This window comes from Hemicordylus capensis, chromosome 3 (genome assembly GCF_027244095.1).
Source record: "Hemicordylus capensis ecotype Gifberg chromosome 3, rHemCap1.1.pri, whole genome shotgun sequence".
In the NCBI taxonomy this organism is placed as follows: Eukaryota; Metazoa; Chordata; class Lepidosauria; order Squamata; family Cordylidae; genus Hemicordylus; species Hemicordylus capensis.
The window spans coordinates 92,332,477-92,351,546 of NC_069659.1; the positions used below are offsets into that span (position 1 = coordinate 92,332,477).

Here is a 19,070-nt window from a genome sequence, read left to right on the forward strand (position 1 = left end):
AAAAAAATCACAAAGTGAAACGAAGAAAAGGCAAGCTAGTCCAGGGAAATCCATACATCAGCGCTCTCTCCTTCCTCTGCACTTCAAGATCAGTCCTGGGAAAGACAAAGCTCACTGAACAAAAAACAGTAAACAGGTTGACTATGCTCAAGTACCTGTAGAACAAACACTTTCAGATGACTAAAGAAAGCAAGTCAAGCCTTGTGCTCTTGGCTCCTGAGCCAAATCTGTTTAATGATGCAATACTGTCTGAAGTTAGGCCAGGTCAATGACTATCTTCAGGATTAAGCACACAATGGGAAGGAGGCCCTCCCACCATCACACCACGCCAGGGATGAAAGTTCGTATCTTTTCCAGAGGGTACTTACAGGAGTACCCTCAAGGGTGACGAGGCAGGCTTCAACAGCTGAGTATCCTTCTCTCACTGATTATTAATGGTGCAATAAGTCACGCGGTTCGGTTGCATGAAATGGAGAGTGCAGGAGGAGGTGGATAACAAGGTCTGGTGAGGAAATAATTAGGAAATAGTGGTAATCAACCAAAGGAACATGGGGGAGGTGTAGCAGAATAAGATGAAGAGGGATCAGCAAAATGAAAGGCTTCTTGGGGCCCAAAATAAGACAGGTGACTATGAGGCTTTTGGTGCTTAGTGCTCACATCATCTACGATGGGAGCTGTGGTCCAATGACATATTCGAACTCAAGGTTGGGGACCCCTGAAAAAAGGGGAAGCTGAGAGTCTCCCCCCCTCCTAAGTGGATGTTATCTTTGCACTTAACTATTTTGCTACAAATTATTAATTATTATCATTAATATGAATGTAACATCACCCATGTACATGGTCCTTTACAGCGAAAAAGAGGGCATGTTCCAGCCCCGAGGAACTTACAATCTAGATTATGGCTGATGTTCTTTGCAGCAAAAGGCGAGTGTTAGGGACTGCTGCACACATGGGGGGCAGCCCTGATGGTGCTGCACCACAGGGCAATTGCATACAGACTTGAAGCAATGTCTGCACATTTGCACAACACTACTTACATGTTTTAAGTCATTTTTAAGTCAGCACTGTTCTAAGTCACTGCACAACTGCTCTGTTGCACAACACAGTCAGGGCTGCCTGCCATGTGCGCAGCAGCCCTAGTGGGCCCCTAACGCCAATGTTCCACTACCCAGAATCTCAGTCACTGACACAAGGGAGATAATGGAGGAAGGGAAGGGAAATGGAGACAGGGATTAAGAATATGCACTTGTTTCAATTACATGTACTCTATGAATTACAAACAAAAGAAAATAAAACCCTGTTTGGATTTGACAATATATCAAAACATCAAGAAAGAATCCCAATTATGCTAATGTTTTAAGTTAATAGTAGTGATAAAACTGTATGGTTGAAAACTATCCGTATGGTTGAAAACTGTGAATTACATATGTACTTCAGAAGTTACAGCTAGCTGGATAATATATCGCAAATATTCATTTTTCCCCCTTGAATCATCAGAGTTTTCTTATTTATTATTCAGACCAAGATCCCTTGTATGTTTGGAAAGTTTAATCATGTGAACTGCTTCCCAAAGCCTGTTGAAATCTCAAGGACTTATCTTGTCACAAACTGTTTCCCATTATTTCAATGTAAAAATAAAATCGGGCTCTAGACATTTCTAATCTTTTACTTTGTACTTGGAAATGTAATTTACCTGAAAACCAAATTTCTGGATCAAATTCATCACTGGATTAAATCAGAAATAACCTGGGACTATATATAGTATATATATAGTGTCGTAAATACTTCATTTCTTCCTGCTATATAATCTAAATAGGGATGTGTACGAAGTTTCTTCGGCACCGGCGGGGGTAGTCCTTTAAGGGCAGGGGAGGGTGCACTTACCCCTCCCACCGCATATCCCCCGCCCGCGCTCCGTCACTGTTAAGCCCCTCGGGGCGGCAGCGTTCCTCCCTGCTGCCCCGTTTCTGTCATCGGCCGGAAGTGGCCGGAAGAAGCAAGCGCGTGTGCGCCCGTTGCGGGCGTGCACGCGCCCGTCTGCCGTGCGGGTGCGCGTGCACAATGGGCGCACGCACGCTTGCTTCTTCCGGCCACTTCCGGCTGATGACAGAAACAGGGTGGCAGGGAGGAACACTGCTGCTCCGAGGGGCTTAACAGTGACGGAGTGCCGGTGGGGGATATGCAGCGGGAGGGGCGTGCACCCTCCCCCGCCCTTAAAGGACTACCCCCGCCGGTGCCAAAGCACCAAAACGGCCCCCGGAGCTAAAACGTTTCGGAGGCCTCCATAATGGCCTCCGAAACGTTTTGGGCACAAGCCTAAATCTAAAGTGCAGTGTTGAATGTTAATGTTTGTGGTCTGTGCTAGAAATAGTCATGGCCCTGATCCTTATTTTAAAAGAGCCCAGGATCATATATCTGCATAACATCAAAGAAATGCATCATCTAAACTAAATGACACTTTTATTCCACTTATTAGTAAAGCAATCTTTCACTGATTGCAAAGCAATCTTTCACTGATTCAGGTGCAATTAATATTTTACCAAAGGGTTAAATCCAGATAAAGTTACTGAGACTAACTGTGTTACCTAAACCCAATAAAACTTATAGGCTCTTCTTAAGCACAGCCTAACCCAGGCTAGCCTGGGTTAGGATATGTATAAGAACTGCCAGGATTGGACCTGATCCCAGCAGGGCAGCGGCGCCTAGCCCAGCTTATAGCCGAGGTTAAGGGAGTGAGCGCTCTCTTAACTGAAGTTTCCTATTCGTGCGTGAGCGTGGGCTTTTTCCAGTCCAGCTGCATGGGGGAATATCCCAACGCATCGCGCATGTCGTGCAGTGTATTGTGGGATATCTGGAGGCTGGGGCCTGTCGTCCCAGTCTCTGGGGCTGCGCACTGTGCAACACAGCACTGATTGTCTGGGAGCGTGGTCCACGCTCCCAGAAACCAGCGATCTGTCATCTGGGGGGGGGGGGGAGTGAATCTAGCAAGCCTTCCCCCACCCCACCCCCCACTCAGTCGTGTGAACAACCTCTTAAGCACACTTAACTATTTCTGAGTTAGGCCCATGAACTTTAGGGGATTGCCATTTACCTGTAAATTTATGTAAAAGCAACTTAATGGACTAAACAACAAGAGTGATAACCTCTAACTTGGTTTTCATGCAAATATGTCTATAATAACCCCAGTAAAAAATAAGGGAAGAGAAACAAAGAATTGCATGCCACTTGATTCTCATTTACTGTAATCACGTTTCTACACAATCTTTTCCAAACGCACTAAATTCAATACCATCTGATTTTCCTTAACTGAATTTAGTGCAGTCTGAGAAATATAGGGCAGGTTCCTTTATATATATATATATATATATATATATATATATATATATATATATATTCTATAAAAGAATGATGAAAGTTAGTAATTTTAAATGATAATAAATTATGTAAATTGTTGCGATCAGCACAGCAATATGTGATCAGTTATATAACTCCAACTAACATCAAAACCTCAAACATTCCCATTAAAAATATATAGACATTTTATCTCAGATGGCAGAGCATTCCAACCAACCACAAAAAAGGAAACTAGCAATTAAAAGATGACTGTGTATGTGTTCCGAGGTAGATTAGGTGGTTTAGGTTGAGCCAACTATCCACAAGGGTAATCAGTAAGCTATTTGCCATATATGCAGTATTAACTAAATAATCTTTTATTACTTGTTAACTGTAATATCATTAGCACATAAGGAAAGCCAAAAAGCAGAGTCTGCTTGGAAATAAAATTTCCAACTGTAGGCATTTGTCTATATTTTATATTTATCCCCCCACTTCTGGGTGATTGGCAAAATAAAATTGAGATAATTATTCTTATTCTAGGTGTTAGTAAGATTGCCATTTGAAAAGGAAACTAGAATTTTCTGCTAATTTTATACAGATTACTAGGAGTCTAGAATCACTGAACTACACACTCACCTCCTGCAATTTGTTTTGGAGGAATTTGTGTTGGAGGAACAAAAGGACCATTTCCATTAACATTCCCAGCTATTCAAACAAAACTTCCTTTGCTTGTAGGAGCAGTTTAATTAGGTTGCAAAAATTCCATATAATTATTATTCTTATTAACAACTTTGTTATTTTATTTCTTTCTGTTTGGGGGCATTTTGCACCCACTTCAAAATTTATGAGTAGCAGATTTTTTTAAAGATATGAAATACATATTTTATCTATCTATCTAGACTGCCCCTGCTGTCACCCCAGACTCCAGGCAGTATGGCTATATCTACTGGGTCCCTAAGGCTGCTGCATGCCAACCATTTATTTCAAATAGTCCAACTGGTCCTAAGAAAATGGATCAAACTCCAAGACTAAGTGGTTCAGCAATGAAATATGCAACAAAGTCTGGCCTTAAATATTTAACACATGATATATAAATGCAAGCATGCATATACAAATCAATGCCAATATTGATTCATAAGTTCATATTTTATTATTTCTAGTTCATGTTTATCCCAGCCCCCAGAGTGCTAGGTGCTGAAGTAGGACTATATATATCCTGAAACGTAATCATCAGTGCATTATACACCAGTATTTATCAGCCTAGCCATACTTTTTTGGAACATTAGATCAGACTAAAATGTAAAGTAAAAAGTAAAGTGTGCCGTTGAGTCGGTTTCGACTCCTGGTGACCACAGAGCCCTGTGGTTGTTTTTTGTAGAATACAGGAGGGGACTAAATTGTATCTGAATGCAAATTGACAGGGATTTTTAGCTTTCTCTCAGAGAAAGCTGCCATAATGCTATTTTTAAAAAATGTGCTATGCCTATATAAACCAAGAAGATAGCCTATAAAACTTCTTACAATGTGATTCACTTTGAACCAACAGATATATGTAATGCCTTACTCTTACAGTTCAGTTTGCATGCGAATAAAGCAAAAGCTCCTTGATTTAAGCAGCTTTAGCACTCCTTTGATTTTCTGATACAACCAAGCTGACTTGAAACATGTTTTTAAGGTGTAAATACATCACTGTGCATTAAGCAATTATTCATCAATAATGTGCATTAAGCAATTATTCAAATAATGTATGGTTATTGTACCACATGGAATAAGAACATATGTAATTTGGACAGAAAAATCTTCTTACTGGAATATGTTTTAGAAGTTCCCTATTTTCACACCAATTAACATTTTATATCATTATTATTATACAAAATGTTCTACTGTAAATAAAATGTTGATCTGAATAACGAACAGCTTTCCGAGCAACAAATGCCAAATTCCTACAGTTTTCTGGCAAAACCCCTGAACGTAGCTGTACTTTCTCAGAAGTATAAGCTAATATAATACTGATATATCACATTCTTACATTAATTGCTAATGTTTTCCTGGATCATAATATGTGCTTGGAAGGATAAATAAAAGGCTAAAAGACTAGTGTACATGCAGGTTTGCCAAGTGCAAACCTGCAAAACTGGTGGGTTTTTTTAAACTTAGAGCCGCTGAGGATTATCATCAACCTATTTTAATTATTTAAATAAATAGAGTGAACAACAGCACCAGTAGCTAGGTTTTTTTGTTTTTCCTTCTGCACAAGACAAGACACCTTGATCAAACTACATTGCAGCCTAAGTACAGCAAACTATTTTCAGACCAAAGCTTGATCTACAAGTTCCTAAACACCTTTACATTGACAACAAAGTCAACACAGATCAGATGATTCAGCTTTTGCAATGCGGGTTTAACATAGTCAATTCTGTGCCATCAAGACAAAGCAAATTCAGATTTTGAACTCTGTAGAGAGAGCAATAAAAACATCCCTGACTATAAAAGAGAAAGAAATCATCTTTCAAACCATACAAGTTAAGTTCTCTTCAGACAAAATTTTCCAATATTTGGGAATACAAAAAACTAATAAATAATATCAAATGATCTTACAAAATTAAGTAAAGCATTCATTATTTCATTAATGCGAAATCAGACTCCAGCTTAAACTGAGTTCTAGTTTTGTTGCTATGATTATATATAATCCTCCAGTCTGAAGGAAGTATAAAAGCAGTTAATGCTTATGAACCTATGTATAACCATTGTCATGTAGAATTCTTCATTAATATAAATCCTGTTCCATTTTCATCAGGCTTTAAATTACACATGGTGTCTTTCTTCAATTATTAATCAGATCTTATTGCCATATCTGTAACTACAAACTACTGAAAATGAATATTACACAGGCATAAACCATTTATTTTTAGCTGAACAACAAAATACAGTACTTCAAACCTCAGCAAAGTGTCACCTTGCATGGTTATTTTAAGTAGCAACTAAGAATAATGCTGAGAAACTGTTTAATAAAAATCTGTCAGTTTATGAACTCTCAAATTTAAACAAAAAAAGGAAAAACCCAAAACTTCAACTGAATAATCACCAAAATTAAACAATAAGCATCACTTAAAGTTCTTGAATATTAAATAAATTACCTACAAAAACAAAACAATAATAACTATGAGAGTAAATTGATAGCTGGTGTCTCTTTGTGTATACCTATATGTTTGTATACCAATAAAGGACATACTAAATAAAAAGTTCAAATTCTCAATAAATTACTTCCCACCCCTTATAGCAGTCCAGAGCCTAGCTCAGATAAATATCCAGATTTGTTTAAAATGATGCCAACAAGAAAATTCACAAGGTCTTCCCCTCAAAGGGCTTTGCAAGTATAATCCACAGCATCGAATTTTAAAAAACACCATTTTTTTTTTAGTTTCAAGTTTTTAAGCCTTGTGGACAGGAGTAGGAAAAAGGAAATTTACTAGGCAGTACAAAGGAAATCTTCTTGTCCTCTATTGTGGCCATGGGGGTGTTGCCCAATTCTACCTTATTGCTGCTAGAAAGGAAATGAAAGAATATTACTCCCCAAAAAGTCTAACAAAAAGGCATTCCCTTTCTTACCTTAATAGTGCTCGCCATAATGTGATCTATCTTATTGATAGCTAATAATTGTCAATAATAATTATTGCTTCACTCTGACCAGAAAGAAGTTTTGATGAAGTTATTTGGAGCGGATGAGATTGTGCTAACTCTGGGAAATGAAGTCAGCCAGTGGCAGGAAGAGGTTTCTATTGGTCCTGGCTACTGCAGTTTGAAGAAACAGGATATTTGGGAGCTAAGAGATAAGAGGCCCTAAAACAATGTTGTTTTTCTTGACGATATGCAGCTACAAGATTTTTTTTTTTAAATGTCAATTGGCTATGACAGTGTCAGCAGGTGTGATATGATATGCAGTAAATATGGTCTGCCGCACTGAAGCAGGATGCAGATGTCGCATGAACTGGGCCAAATTTGATATGGGGCTCCCTAGAGAATTACAGATTTAGGGCCAAAATTAAGCTTGGGGTAAACTGCTGCAACCTAACTGACATCAGTCACAGGCAGTGTGCCTAATGGAATCTTTCCATTAGATTGTTGCCTGGTACCTGCTCCCTATATCCTTCCAAATCTATTTTAATATGCCTATTTGTGATAAAGCAAGCATCAGTGTAGGACATCCGGAAGGTGTGTGTGTTTGGGGAGCTAGGCCTCAGGGAAAACTGTATGTGCCTTCAGAGGTCAATTTATGTTCTAAATAATAAAAGAACATAATATTGACAATGTGATATTGTTCTTAAAGAATGTTGAATTAACAGTAGAGTAGCGGCATGTACTGGATCTGCTATTGCCAAAGTGCCCACACATTGACCTCCTGGAGACAGAATGAAGGGCAATGCTGGCTCCAACCTTCTCACCTCACGCTATTTGCATGTGCTGGTCTGATTCAGTATACCTTTACATCATTTTGAATGCTGCTGCTGCTACTACTACTACTACTACTACTACACCACTTTTCAATATGCTGAGCTTTTATAGTGTAGGCTGCTCTTACATCCAACACTTGTAATAATAGAATATTTTCATTATGAAAACAAGTTTTCACATTGATATATTAATTGATGCAAAAGCTGTGCACTTTAGATAGTAGAAAGTCTTGCTTCACTTAACTGTTTGACTTCTTTTATTTATTTCCCATTAAGCTGGCTAAAACCAATTTCCTTACTGGTGGCCTTCAGGTTGAGGTTCTACATGCTGCTTTGAGATAGCAGGATTCTCATGGATTCTCATGATGGTTAATTGCTAAGAATATTACTACTGATTTAATCCCTTTGACATGACTATGTCTATTGAGGTTACGTTATATTTTGCATTATGCTTTTTCAGCAAAAAGTGGTTTGTATGGAAAATACTTTGAGGAGTAAAAACAAAAAGCAAATCTTAAGACAACACAGAAAGTAGGGATGTGCCCAAAATGGATCTTGTTATTCGTTTCGAGCTCAAAATGATTTATCAAAACAGCGGTCAAGCCGGATGCTTTGACGAAACCACCTCAAAACAATTTGAGTGTTTCGGCCTTGGGAACAATGGGGAACTCGAAACACCCCACTGTTCCCCATGGGTAGCTCCTAGGGACACCAAAATGGGTTGGGTGGTGGGGCACGATGGGTGCTACCTACCACCCAACCCACAAAAGAAATGGGCAATTAGGTAGTTTTAAACAAATTTTTAGCCTCCCCCCCAAACCCTATAGGATCCATAGGCAGCCATCATGCCCTACCACACAACCCACATTGGTGTCCCTAGATGCTCCCAATGGGGAACAATGGAGTGTTTTGAGTTCCCCATTGTTCCCTATGGCCAAAACAAGCTGCACTCACAGACTACACACACAACAAGTTTTGTATTGCAGCTTGCAACATTTTGCCTTTCTGCCTTACAAAACACTGCAGATTAGAAGCACACAGTAAAATGGAATCTCTCCCTCCCAACACAGATAACCACATGTTTTTTCAAACACAGTCCAAAAATGGCCACAAAGAATCACAGGCCCAGAATCCACTGCCAGCCACAGTGCATGCATTGCAGTGACATCATTGGCACAAGTTGCTCTCTCACATACAATTATGACTCCTTACTTCAGCATTGCAATAGCTGCCACAGCAGCACCTTTATCAGCAAGTATAGCTATAAGCTCAACTAGAGCTTATCCTTTAGGGAGGAGAGCTGGTCTTGTGGTAGCAAGCATGACTTGTTCCCTTAGCTAAGCAGGGTCTGCCCTGGTTGCATATGAATGGTAGACTTGATGTGTGAGCACTGTAAGATATTCCCCTTAGGGGATGGAGCCGCTCTGAGAAGAGCAGAAATTTCCAAATACCCTCCCTGGCATTTCCAAGACAGGGCTGAGAGAGATTCCTGCCTACTACAACCTTGGAGAAGCTGCTGCCAGGCTCAGTAGACAATACTGAGCTAGATGGACCAATGGTCTTACTCAGTGTATTAGCAGCTTCCTATATCCTATGTTCCTAGAACAATGTCTTCAGCTACATCTTGACTGAATACACCTTGCAAAAGCAGAATGTAAATTGCAGAGCAGAGCAGTGACTGAAGCACAAATTAATCACAAGGCCAGATATGCTGCTGCAATATCCACCAGGAGGTACAGCTTTGGGCTGCAAAAGAAAAGAAAAATCAGCACAGCACCTCAGTTATTAAAGCTACGGGAGGATGGCTAGTGGCAAGAAGATGAAGAAATCCACGGGGGGGGGATTCAAAGCAGCACCCAGTTAAAGCCACTGGGGCTGCTGGTACAATTAAAATAAAATTAGAAAAAGAGAGGAAAAGCAATTGTTGGCACTGCAAAAGGAAAGGAATAAAAAAGAGAGACAGCCAGATAAGCTAGCAGGCACTCTCTGTGTCTGTCTCTCTCTCCACTGGGTCAGGCAGACAGCCCAGACCACCAGACTCCCACCACTCTGCTCTCAGTGCTGCTGTAGTCTTTCATCCAGCAATCCAGTCTGATGTATTAGACTGGACCTCTTCAAGACAGGCACCATAAGGGCTCTCTCTGGCCCAGAGTCCCCTTAAATACATTTGAAACTGCCTCCTTTGGCCTCCCCCCTCTGTGCTCCCTTCCCTCAGCCAATGGGGGCACAGTTGCCCATGGCAATGCTTGATTTGAAGAGTAACAAGCCAACCAAGAAGCAAGGGGTTCTCAAGCCAATTAGGAGCCAGTTCCAGAAAACCAATCAACAAGGGGAAAACAGCCCTTCAAAATGAAACAACACTCAAAATGATTCAAGCTCGACATGGGATCATTTTGTTTCAAGTTTGAAACAGGCCCTTTATTTTAAAGGCTTTTCATTTAGATTTCAAAACACTCAAAACAGCCCATTTTGAGCTCAAACTGATTTGAACTTGAATAGTTTTGCACATCTCTAGCAGACAGTACTTGGGTTTAACCCTTGCTTTAAAAAAAACATAGTTTGTGCACATAGTTGACTTGCTCCCCAACCTAGTCAGAACTGGGACTAATATAGAAGAATTATTATCTTACATATATCTTGGACCATGCAGTATGTGTAACAAGATATAGAAATGTTTCATATCTTCTGAGAGTCGCAGCTGGTACAGGCGTTGTCGGGTGGGGGGAGGCAGCAAGAGGCACCTTTAAGTGTATATTAATAGGTGCTTACTTCTGCTACCGCTGCACCTGGATGCTGCTTCAAGCAGCAGCGTGCCATCCAGCACCCCCTGTGGCAGGGGATCACCTCCGCCATTCACCTGGTTGCTGGTGGGGGATCAGCTCTGCGGAGGCCAGGAGAGTGGCGGAGGTGAGTGCTGCTGCTCAAAGCTGCATTCAGGTGTGGTGGTAGTGGAGGTAAGCACCTATTAATTTACACTTAAAGGTGCCTCTCACTGCCCCCTCCCCGGCCGTGCCTGCACCAGCCACTACTGTCTCCTGAACTTCACCAAGTCAGGCAACTCTAAGAAGTGGAAATGTATAAGTATCACAGATTTGTGATAAAAGCCAAGAGAACTTCATGCACCTTTGAGTAAGACCTTAAAGGCCTTTAAGTGAGGCCTCTTAATGTCTTTAAGAGAGCCCTAAAAACTTTCTTGTTTGGCCTGGCCTTCCAATGTTTTAAAATTGTTTTTAGTATTTTAATTAGTTTTTAAAGGTTTTTAATTGTTTTAAAATTGTTTTTATATTGTTTTAAGAAGTGTGTTTTAAATGGTGTTTGTTTTTATATCTTTTTAAACTTGTGCACTGCCCAGAGCCTTTGGATGGGGCGATCTATAAATGTAATAAATAAATAAATAATATTAGACTGTAAGGGCTATACAGTACTTGCTGAAACCTGATTTTAATAATAAGAATATGTACAAAAGCCAAAAGGTAAGATACAAAATAATCACTAGGTTTTTGAGATCATACATCCTAATTTACTGAGGTCTTCATTTTGAAATGTTACCTTATAACTGGAAAAGAAGACATATCCTCTTTTATTATTTCAAAGTAAACTGACCCTTAACAACCCTTTGGAAAATTCATTGTCAGGCAGATTCTCTAGTGCCTCCCTCAACCCATCTGGATCTGCTGAGCCCCACTTTTGTGGCACATTTTTGTCATAAGGCATTTGATCTTTGGCTCTGTAATTTACAATTACAGCAAACAAACAACTCTCTCTTACATAAAGTCCCCATAAGTACCTTTCATATAATCAATGGTTTCTACAATCACTTTCTAGTCCTTGGCTGGAATTTTTTTGTTTTCTAGAAATCATTGGTTTTCTAGTCCTTGGCTGGAGTTTTTATTTATTTATTTATTTTTGCCTGCAAAAACAATATGGGATTGGCCTCTGAGGACTGTCATTTTTATTCATCCTATCTATGATGTAACCCAACAAAACAGCTGTGCATGCTTAAGGTCCACTGAAATCAGTAGGACTTAATTATGTACCACTGGGGGTTAGATTACAGCCGACATTAAGTCTAAGAAGACACTTCATGGTGAAATTGCTCAGACCTTTCTCAATGTGAATGCCACAGCTACAACAGTATCTTTTCTGGAGGTGTCATAATCAAGTGATTGACTGGATCAATTTTAACTGGTTTCTGCCACTGATGCTGACAGGACACCAATTTCTCCGGAGAGGATACCTGGCTTCCCTTTTAAAAGTCATTGAATAGAGATAGATAGTCCCTAGTTGCAATCCCAACCTGCCATTTCTGGACAGAGTTATAGAATAATTGGCTGTGTCCCAAATCCATTGGAACAAAATTATTTGACTCTTCTAATCCAGTTTCTGGTCCAGAAGATTTGAGATACCTTTGCCTTTCTGTAGCTTTCTATGTGATTTGTTTTATAAATTAAATATGCACTAGCTTTTCATTTGAAATAGTCTAAAAAGTATGCATTGTTTAAAATAGAGAAGGTGTTAGTGTTGAAAAATTAGAAAGGTACATGTAATTTATGCCTTCAAAGTTCCCTTTATAAATGACTTCAAACAATTAGGGGCAGATTGCCAGAGACAAAAAGTGCACTGCATACATCCAAATGATTTCCAGGGTGTGTGGAGACACCTAGAGACCATTTCATTCCCAGGAATCTTCTTTAAAGTCTGTTTTGGAAATGCAGTTTGAGTGCTGCGGATAAATAAAACCACACTTCTAATACTTTGCCAGATTACAAGTGATAGTTTATGAGCAAAGTTTTTTTCCTACTTCAGAAACATGGCAAAATAAAAGCAGTGCATAGATAAGAAGTTCCACTGGTCTTCTTACATACATCTTTCAAGCTAAATACATCCCTGGGCTTGGGGATAATTATATCCTTATCAAGCTTTCTCCAGACATTTCTATAAGACTTCCTCTTTTGTACTGACTAAGCAGGTCAAAAAACTTAATTCGTTCCCTATGTAAACAACTTATATAAATGAACTTATGACAGTACAGAGCACAAGCCTCCCAAGCAAATTTTAGACAGATCCTTGACAGTTGTCAACTACTACTTTAGTTCACATTTTAAAAGGCTGCCAGTCACCTGATGATACAGTTGATCATATATTTTATATTGTATGCCCAAATGAGGGTCACTTCATAAAATGTAATAAATAATAAAAATACACTACAGTAGCTCCATGGAGGCCACTGAGTAACACTTCCACAATGTCAGGTGCCACAGATGCAATATGATGATTATGAAGAAACATATATTTGTATATTATTATTTCTTGTTTACACAGTCAGACAGGTATTATTGACTGGTTTGTTTTATCCAGACATCAAGTCCTTTCCAAGGACCTGGGATGGCTGAATTTTATTGTCAATTGTTACAGATATAGTCGCAGAATATAGGCTGTTCCCAGTAAAGCTGCTTTTTGTAACTGGCTGGTGGTGATTTCTGTGGCCCCTATGGTGTTGAGGTGCTCTTCAAGGTCTTTTGGAACTGCACCCAGGGCACCAATTACCACTGGGATTATTTTGGTCTGTTTCTGCCACAGCCTTTTAATTTCAATTTGTAGATCTTTGTATTTTGTTATTTTTTCTATTTCTTTTTCTTCTGTTCTGCTATCCCTGGTATTGCTATGTTGATTATTTTAACTTGTTTTTCTTTCTTCTCAACTACAGTTATATCTAGTGTATTATGTGGCAGATGTTTGTCTGTTTGTAGTCGTAAGTCCCATAATATTTTTACATCTTAATTTTCTACCACTTTTTCAATTGTATGGTTCCACCAATTTTTGGCTACAGGTAGCTTGTATTTTTTGCAGATGTCCCAGTGTATCATCCCGGCTACCTTGTCATGCCTTTGTTTGTAGTCAGTCTGTGCGATCTTTTTACAACAGCTGATTAGGTAGTCCACTGTTTCATCTGCTTCTTTACAAAGGCGGCACTTGCTGTTTGTTGTGGATTTTTCTACTTTTGCTCTTATTGCATTTGTTCTTAGTGCCTGTTCTTGTGCAGCCAGTATTAAACCCTCTGTTTCTTTCTTCAAGTAACCATTCTTAAGCCATTGCCAGGTCTTGGTGATGTTTGATTTTCCACTTATATTGTGCAAATATTGACCATGCAGTGGCTTCTTTTTCCATTGTTCTGCTCGGGTCTTGACTTGTTTTTTCTTGTAGGCCTGCTTTCTTTCATTGGTGTTGAATAGTTTCACGTTATTGACCATTATTATTATTATTTTTACATTTATATCCCACTCTTCCTCCAAGGAGCCCAGAGCGGTGTACTACATACTTGAGTTTCTCTTTCACAGCAACCCTGTGAAGTAGGTTAGGCTGAGAGAGAAGTGACTGGCCCAGAGTCACCCAGCTAGTTTTATGGCTGAATGAGGATCTGAACACGGGTCTCCCCGGTCCTAGTCCAGCACTCTAACCACTACACCACACTGGCTCTCCTATATCACTTTTCAACAAACATGTTTGTAAAGCACAGTACATCGCAAAATAAATTAAAAGATGGCTTCTCTGTCGGAAACATAAACTTATAGTCAAACACAAACAGACAAAACCAGAAAATAGCCACTAGAAAAGACACCATGCTGGGATAATTTGGGAAAACTGCTATCTGCCTGCAAAACTACCCCTTTTAGAATGCCTCTTTGCCTAATTAGCAGATGTACACGAAGCAAATATATGAAGCAGTTCATCATATGCATCAATCCTATTAATGAAGTATCTCAATATCACACGAATCTCTGCCAGGAATGTATGCTGCTCGTATGGTAACTCTCCTTGCAAAAAGGCCAAGCCAAGTGGCTAACCACTTCACTACTACACAGAAGTATTTCTTACTGACTTTCAAACAGATGAGGTAATGGCTGAATGGTACTAGATATACAATGAAGCATTATAGTCTCAAACAGCTGGCAGTCCAAATATAAAAGGTAAGTAAAGAGAAAAGGAGGAAATAGAAACCACGATCTGAAGATGCTTGCGAATAAACATTGTATGGCAGTAGAAGAGCAGAGAGCACAGTACACAAAGTTTGTTTGTTTGTTTGTTTGTTTCTAGAGTTGTATCCTGCCCTTTGGTACAGAGTATTCCTAGAGCACCAGTTACCACATATTGGGGCTATACTCATGACTGCGTTTGCTGACAGGGTTCAACCTACCTTTCCCCAGATGATCATGTGCAGCCCCTGTGGCATGCAAGCCATGCATCCACACGACCAAAGCTGGTGGGAGCAGCTTGGGTAAAGAGAGGCCGGGTCTTGTTATCCCAGCCTCTGAGTATCCCGCAGTGCACCATGCACCGAGCACAGTGGACTGGGGGATTCCAGGGAATGGATGCTCTTGGCGCCCGCCTCTGTGTCAGCACAAGTTACAAGCAGCTTGTACTGACACACGATCCCAGGAGCCAGGAGCATTTGTACCCTTAACCTCAGCCAACAGCTGGGCTTCAGAGCTGGGTTTGCCGCTGCAGCACCACCAGGATCCCCGTGGATCCCAGCGGTTTGCCCAGGCTTGGCTGCCTAAGCCTGGGCTCGGCTTAGTGAGAACAGCTTCATTACATTAAACGAACTTTAACAGTAAAATGGAACTGTCTGTAAAGCAACACAATAAAACATCAGTAACAATGAATTAAAAACAATATATAAGGTGTCAGAATAAAACCAACTATGTTATCATTTTTAAAAGCCTGGGAAAATAAAAAGGGCTTTGCCAGACACTGAAAATGAGAGTAGGCATCAAGAAAGTATCTCTGGGGATAACATTACAACACCAGGGCACTGCAGCTGAAAATGCCATGTCACCTAAAAGCAGAGGCTGTTGGAGAAAGGCCTCTAAATCCTTTAAATCAATAGGATTCCAGGTAAAAAGGTATAAGACTGTGCTGCACATGCCTCAGTACTGACTTAAATCCTACTTCAGAGGGAGGACATCCTTTTCCAGTGCTTATTCCAAAGAGAAATCACTTTTCTGCCACCACTGTGTGCAGGGAGCTGTCCAGTGGACAGTGTGGGGCCTGTTGTGTTTGTGGCCCGCTAGATCCTTAGAGGATATCTCTGCAGCCCGCTGTGACTGGTTTGCAAAGCACTTCGCAGATAAAATTGCTCACAACTGCCATGACTTGGAATCCACATGGACAGTTCCAGAGGGTGTACCAGTGGCATCTCCTTGCCCTGTTTGGGATTCTTTTCAGCTTGTTTTGCCTGAAGATGTGGACAGGATCCTTGGGAGTGTGAGGTTCTCCACCTGTATGCACAACCTAGATGGTAAAGGCAGCTGGTGGGAGGCACTGGATGACTGTTCAGGAGTGCTTCACTGCTGGGGGAAATTTTGCTATCAGGCCCCTGCTTAAGAAGCTATCTCTTGACCCTGTAAACTGTGACAAAAATTGGCTGCTCTCCAATTTGTCATTCTTGGGAAAGGTGCTCAAGCTGGAGGGGTTCCTAGATGAAACAAACTGTCTTGACACTTTTCAAACTGGCTTTTGTCCTGTTTCTGAGACTGAAACTGCACTGGTTGCTCTGGTGGATAACTTATGTCATGAGTAGTGATGTGCGGTTCGGTCCGGATCCGGACCGGTTCGTCCCGAACCGGTCCGGATCCGGCGGTTCGGTCCCGGACCGAATCGGGCCCTTCTGGGACCGATCCGGACCGAATCCGAGTCGGTTCGGCTCCGAACCGGCTCGGGTTTCCCGAACCGGTTCGGGAGTTCAATTGAGTCTCTGGAGTCAGTGGAGTGTCCCTTTAAAGTTTGAAGTGTGTCCTCCATTTTGTGGCTCATTCCTGAAACTTTTGCTCCTAGCATCCATTTTGTGATGCTATTTTCAGGCATTGTATTGGCTGCGCTATTGATCCTTTGATTGGCCAGAATGAGTCCTTTGGTCTGGTAGGCTGCTTGGCTGTTGCACTGTTGAGAGCTGGCACCCTGTTGGCCGTGGGGGGAGTGCAAAGGTGGGGGCTCCCAAAGGAGGGAATTTCAAACCTATATAAACCCAAGCCTCTTCTCTGGAAACTTCTCTTGGCTGCAGTTGTGGGATCATCTCTGAGACCTTGCTTGCTCTTTTGCTGCTGGTGTCTGCTGTGAGTCCCTGCTGACTGTGTGTCACATTAGTGTGTGTCTGTCTCTCTGCTCTCTCTGTGTGTTGTTGTGTGCCACCTTGTCCATCTGCCCTCTGTCTGTCTCTGTCCAAACCTCTTTAATACTTTCCCCTCAACTTTTTCCAACTTTTCCTGTTGTGTTTTCTGTTCTCTTCACCCTTTCTCTCTCAACCCTTCTCCCAAAGTTTTGGCTTTCCCTCCTCCCCACCCCCACCCCCATCTTCTGCATTGCTTTCCTGTTTTTGTGCCTTGCCTGACTTTTGTTCCACTTTTTGAGTTTCATTCAATTATTGCTTCTGTGTAAATTTATATATTTGCTGATTTTGGTTTTTAATTAATAACTTCTGCTATTGTTATTGCTGGCTGCCTGTCTGAGTTGTGTTTCTGAGGATTTAGTTTATATTATTGCTGCAATTTGATTCCTTGTGTTCTGATTTTGATTGTTAATTTGTTCCCCTCTGGCCCTGCTCCTAGCTTCCCCCCCTCCCTCCCTCCCTCCCACCCAGATAAGATTGTTTCCCTCCTGTGCTGCTGCCTGTTGAGCCTTGCATTCTTTGGATTTCTTTGTGGAATTAGGTTCTGGTTTTGGTTTTGCTCCCTGTGTGTGTCCCACCCACTCCCCCAGTCCCTCCCCCTGGTAGTTGTTACCCCCCCCCCCCCGCCCTGAGACTTTCTGGCTGCCCTTTGGTTTCCTTTTTTTTACTTTGTGTATAGATTGTTTTGATTCAAATTTGATTGTTCCCCTGTGTGGTCCTGCTCCTAGCTTACCCCCTCCCTCCCCTCCAGAAACCCACTCCCCCCACTGCCTCCTCCTCCTCCTCCACTCCTGCCCTGCCTGCCCCCTCCCACCCAGACTGAGTGTTGTTCCCCATCCTCCCTGGTGCTGCTGCTGCTGCCTGTTGAGTCCTGTCTTAGTTACTTTGGTTTTTTGTGTGAAATCAATTAGCTTCTTTTGGTTCTGGTTTTGCTGTGTGTGTGTCCCATTCCTCCCTGCTGGTTGTTGTTGGTTCCTCTCCCCCCCCCCCCCAGACTTTCTGCCCATTGTTCCCAGGTGTGTTTTTTTTTTGGACTTTTTTTCATATTGTTTGGTTTGCTTTGATTGATTCATTGATTGTTCCCCTCTCTGTGTGGCCCTCTGCTCCCAGCTTCCCCCCTCCCTCCCCTCCAGAAACCCACTCCCCCCACTGCCACCTCCTCCTCCTCCACTCCTGCCCTGCCTGCCCCCTCCCACCCAGATTCATCCCCCTTGACGCATACTAATCCCCCCAAAACACACCCTGCCCTCTGGTCTCTCCCCCTCTTGCCCCCCGACTCCCTGCTACATACCCCAGACCCCCTGAAACACACTCCACCCCCCAAACACCCTCTGTTGGTCTCTCCCCCTCTTGCCCCCGACTCCCTGCTACATACCCCAGACCCCCTGAAACACACTCCACCCCCCAAACACCCTCTGTTGGTCTCTCCCCCTCTTGCCCCCCTGACTCCCTGCTACATACCCCAGACCCCCTGAAACACACTCCACCCCCCAAACACCCTCTGTTGGTCTCTCCCCCTCTTGCCCCCCTGACTCCCCGCTACATACCCCAGACCCCCTGAAACACACTCCACCTCCCAAACACCCTCTGGTCTCTCCCCCTCTTGCCCCCCGACTCCCCGCTACATACCCCAGACCCCCTGAAACACACTCCACCTCCCAAACACCCTCTGTTGGTCTCTCCCCCTCTTGCCCCCCGACTCCCCGCTACATACCCCAGACCCCCTGAAACACACTCCACCCCCCAAACACCCTCTGTTGGTCTCTCCCCCTCTTGGGACCGTCACCGCTGCTGCTGCTGTCCTCCTCCCACACCCGAATCCCCCTCCCTGCTGCTACATTACAGCTCCTCCTCTCTTCTTCCTCTCTCTCTCTCTTTCTCTCTCCTCATCCCTTCACTTCTTCTTCCTCCCACAGCTGCAGCCACACAGTATCCTACCTCCGACCTCACCTGGAGGTCCCCGCCATCGGTTATTTTTCTTTTGAAAGTTGTTTTATTTCATTTGTCTCTGCTTGGGGGTGAGTTGAGCAACAACACATAAATAGTGTGGTCTCCTCACTTCTGCCCCTCCATCGTTGAACTACCCCGGTTGCCTGTGCCTCGTGCGGCCGCCCTGT

At 42.2% G+C, this 19,070-nt stretch overlaps 1 protein-coding gene across 14 annotated transcripts in view; it reads right to left on the reverse strand.

The window, feature by feature from the left end:
• Nucleotides 1–19,070, reverse strand: part of ERG (ETS transcription factor ERG) — a 189,102-nt gene that overhangs the window by 62,619 nt on the left and 107,413 nt on the right. Inside the window, exons 1-2 of one of the 14 annotated variants that reach the window (XM_053309178.1) lie at nt 9,353–9,868; nt 369–502 (exon numbers count right to left, since the gene is read on the reverse strand). The exons of 8 other annotated variants lie outside the window; for them this stretch is intronic. Coding sequence is in view for 1 of the 6 variants with exons in the window: in XM_053309173.1 (XP_053165148.1) it covers nt 6,946–6,963 (18 nt within the window). In the remaining 5 variants the exon portion in view is untranslated. Of the gene's footprint in view, nt 1–368; nt 503–6,477; nt 6,901–6,945; nt 7,103–8,999; nt 9,007–9,352; nt 9,869–19,070 lie in introns of those variants that run through there. 5 more of the 14 variants (XM_053309176.1, XM_053309177.1, XM_053309181.1 and 2 more) reach the window with 5 other exon arrangements.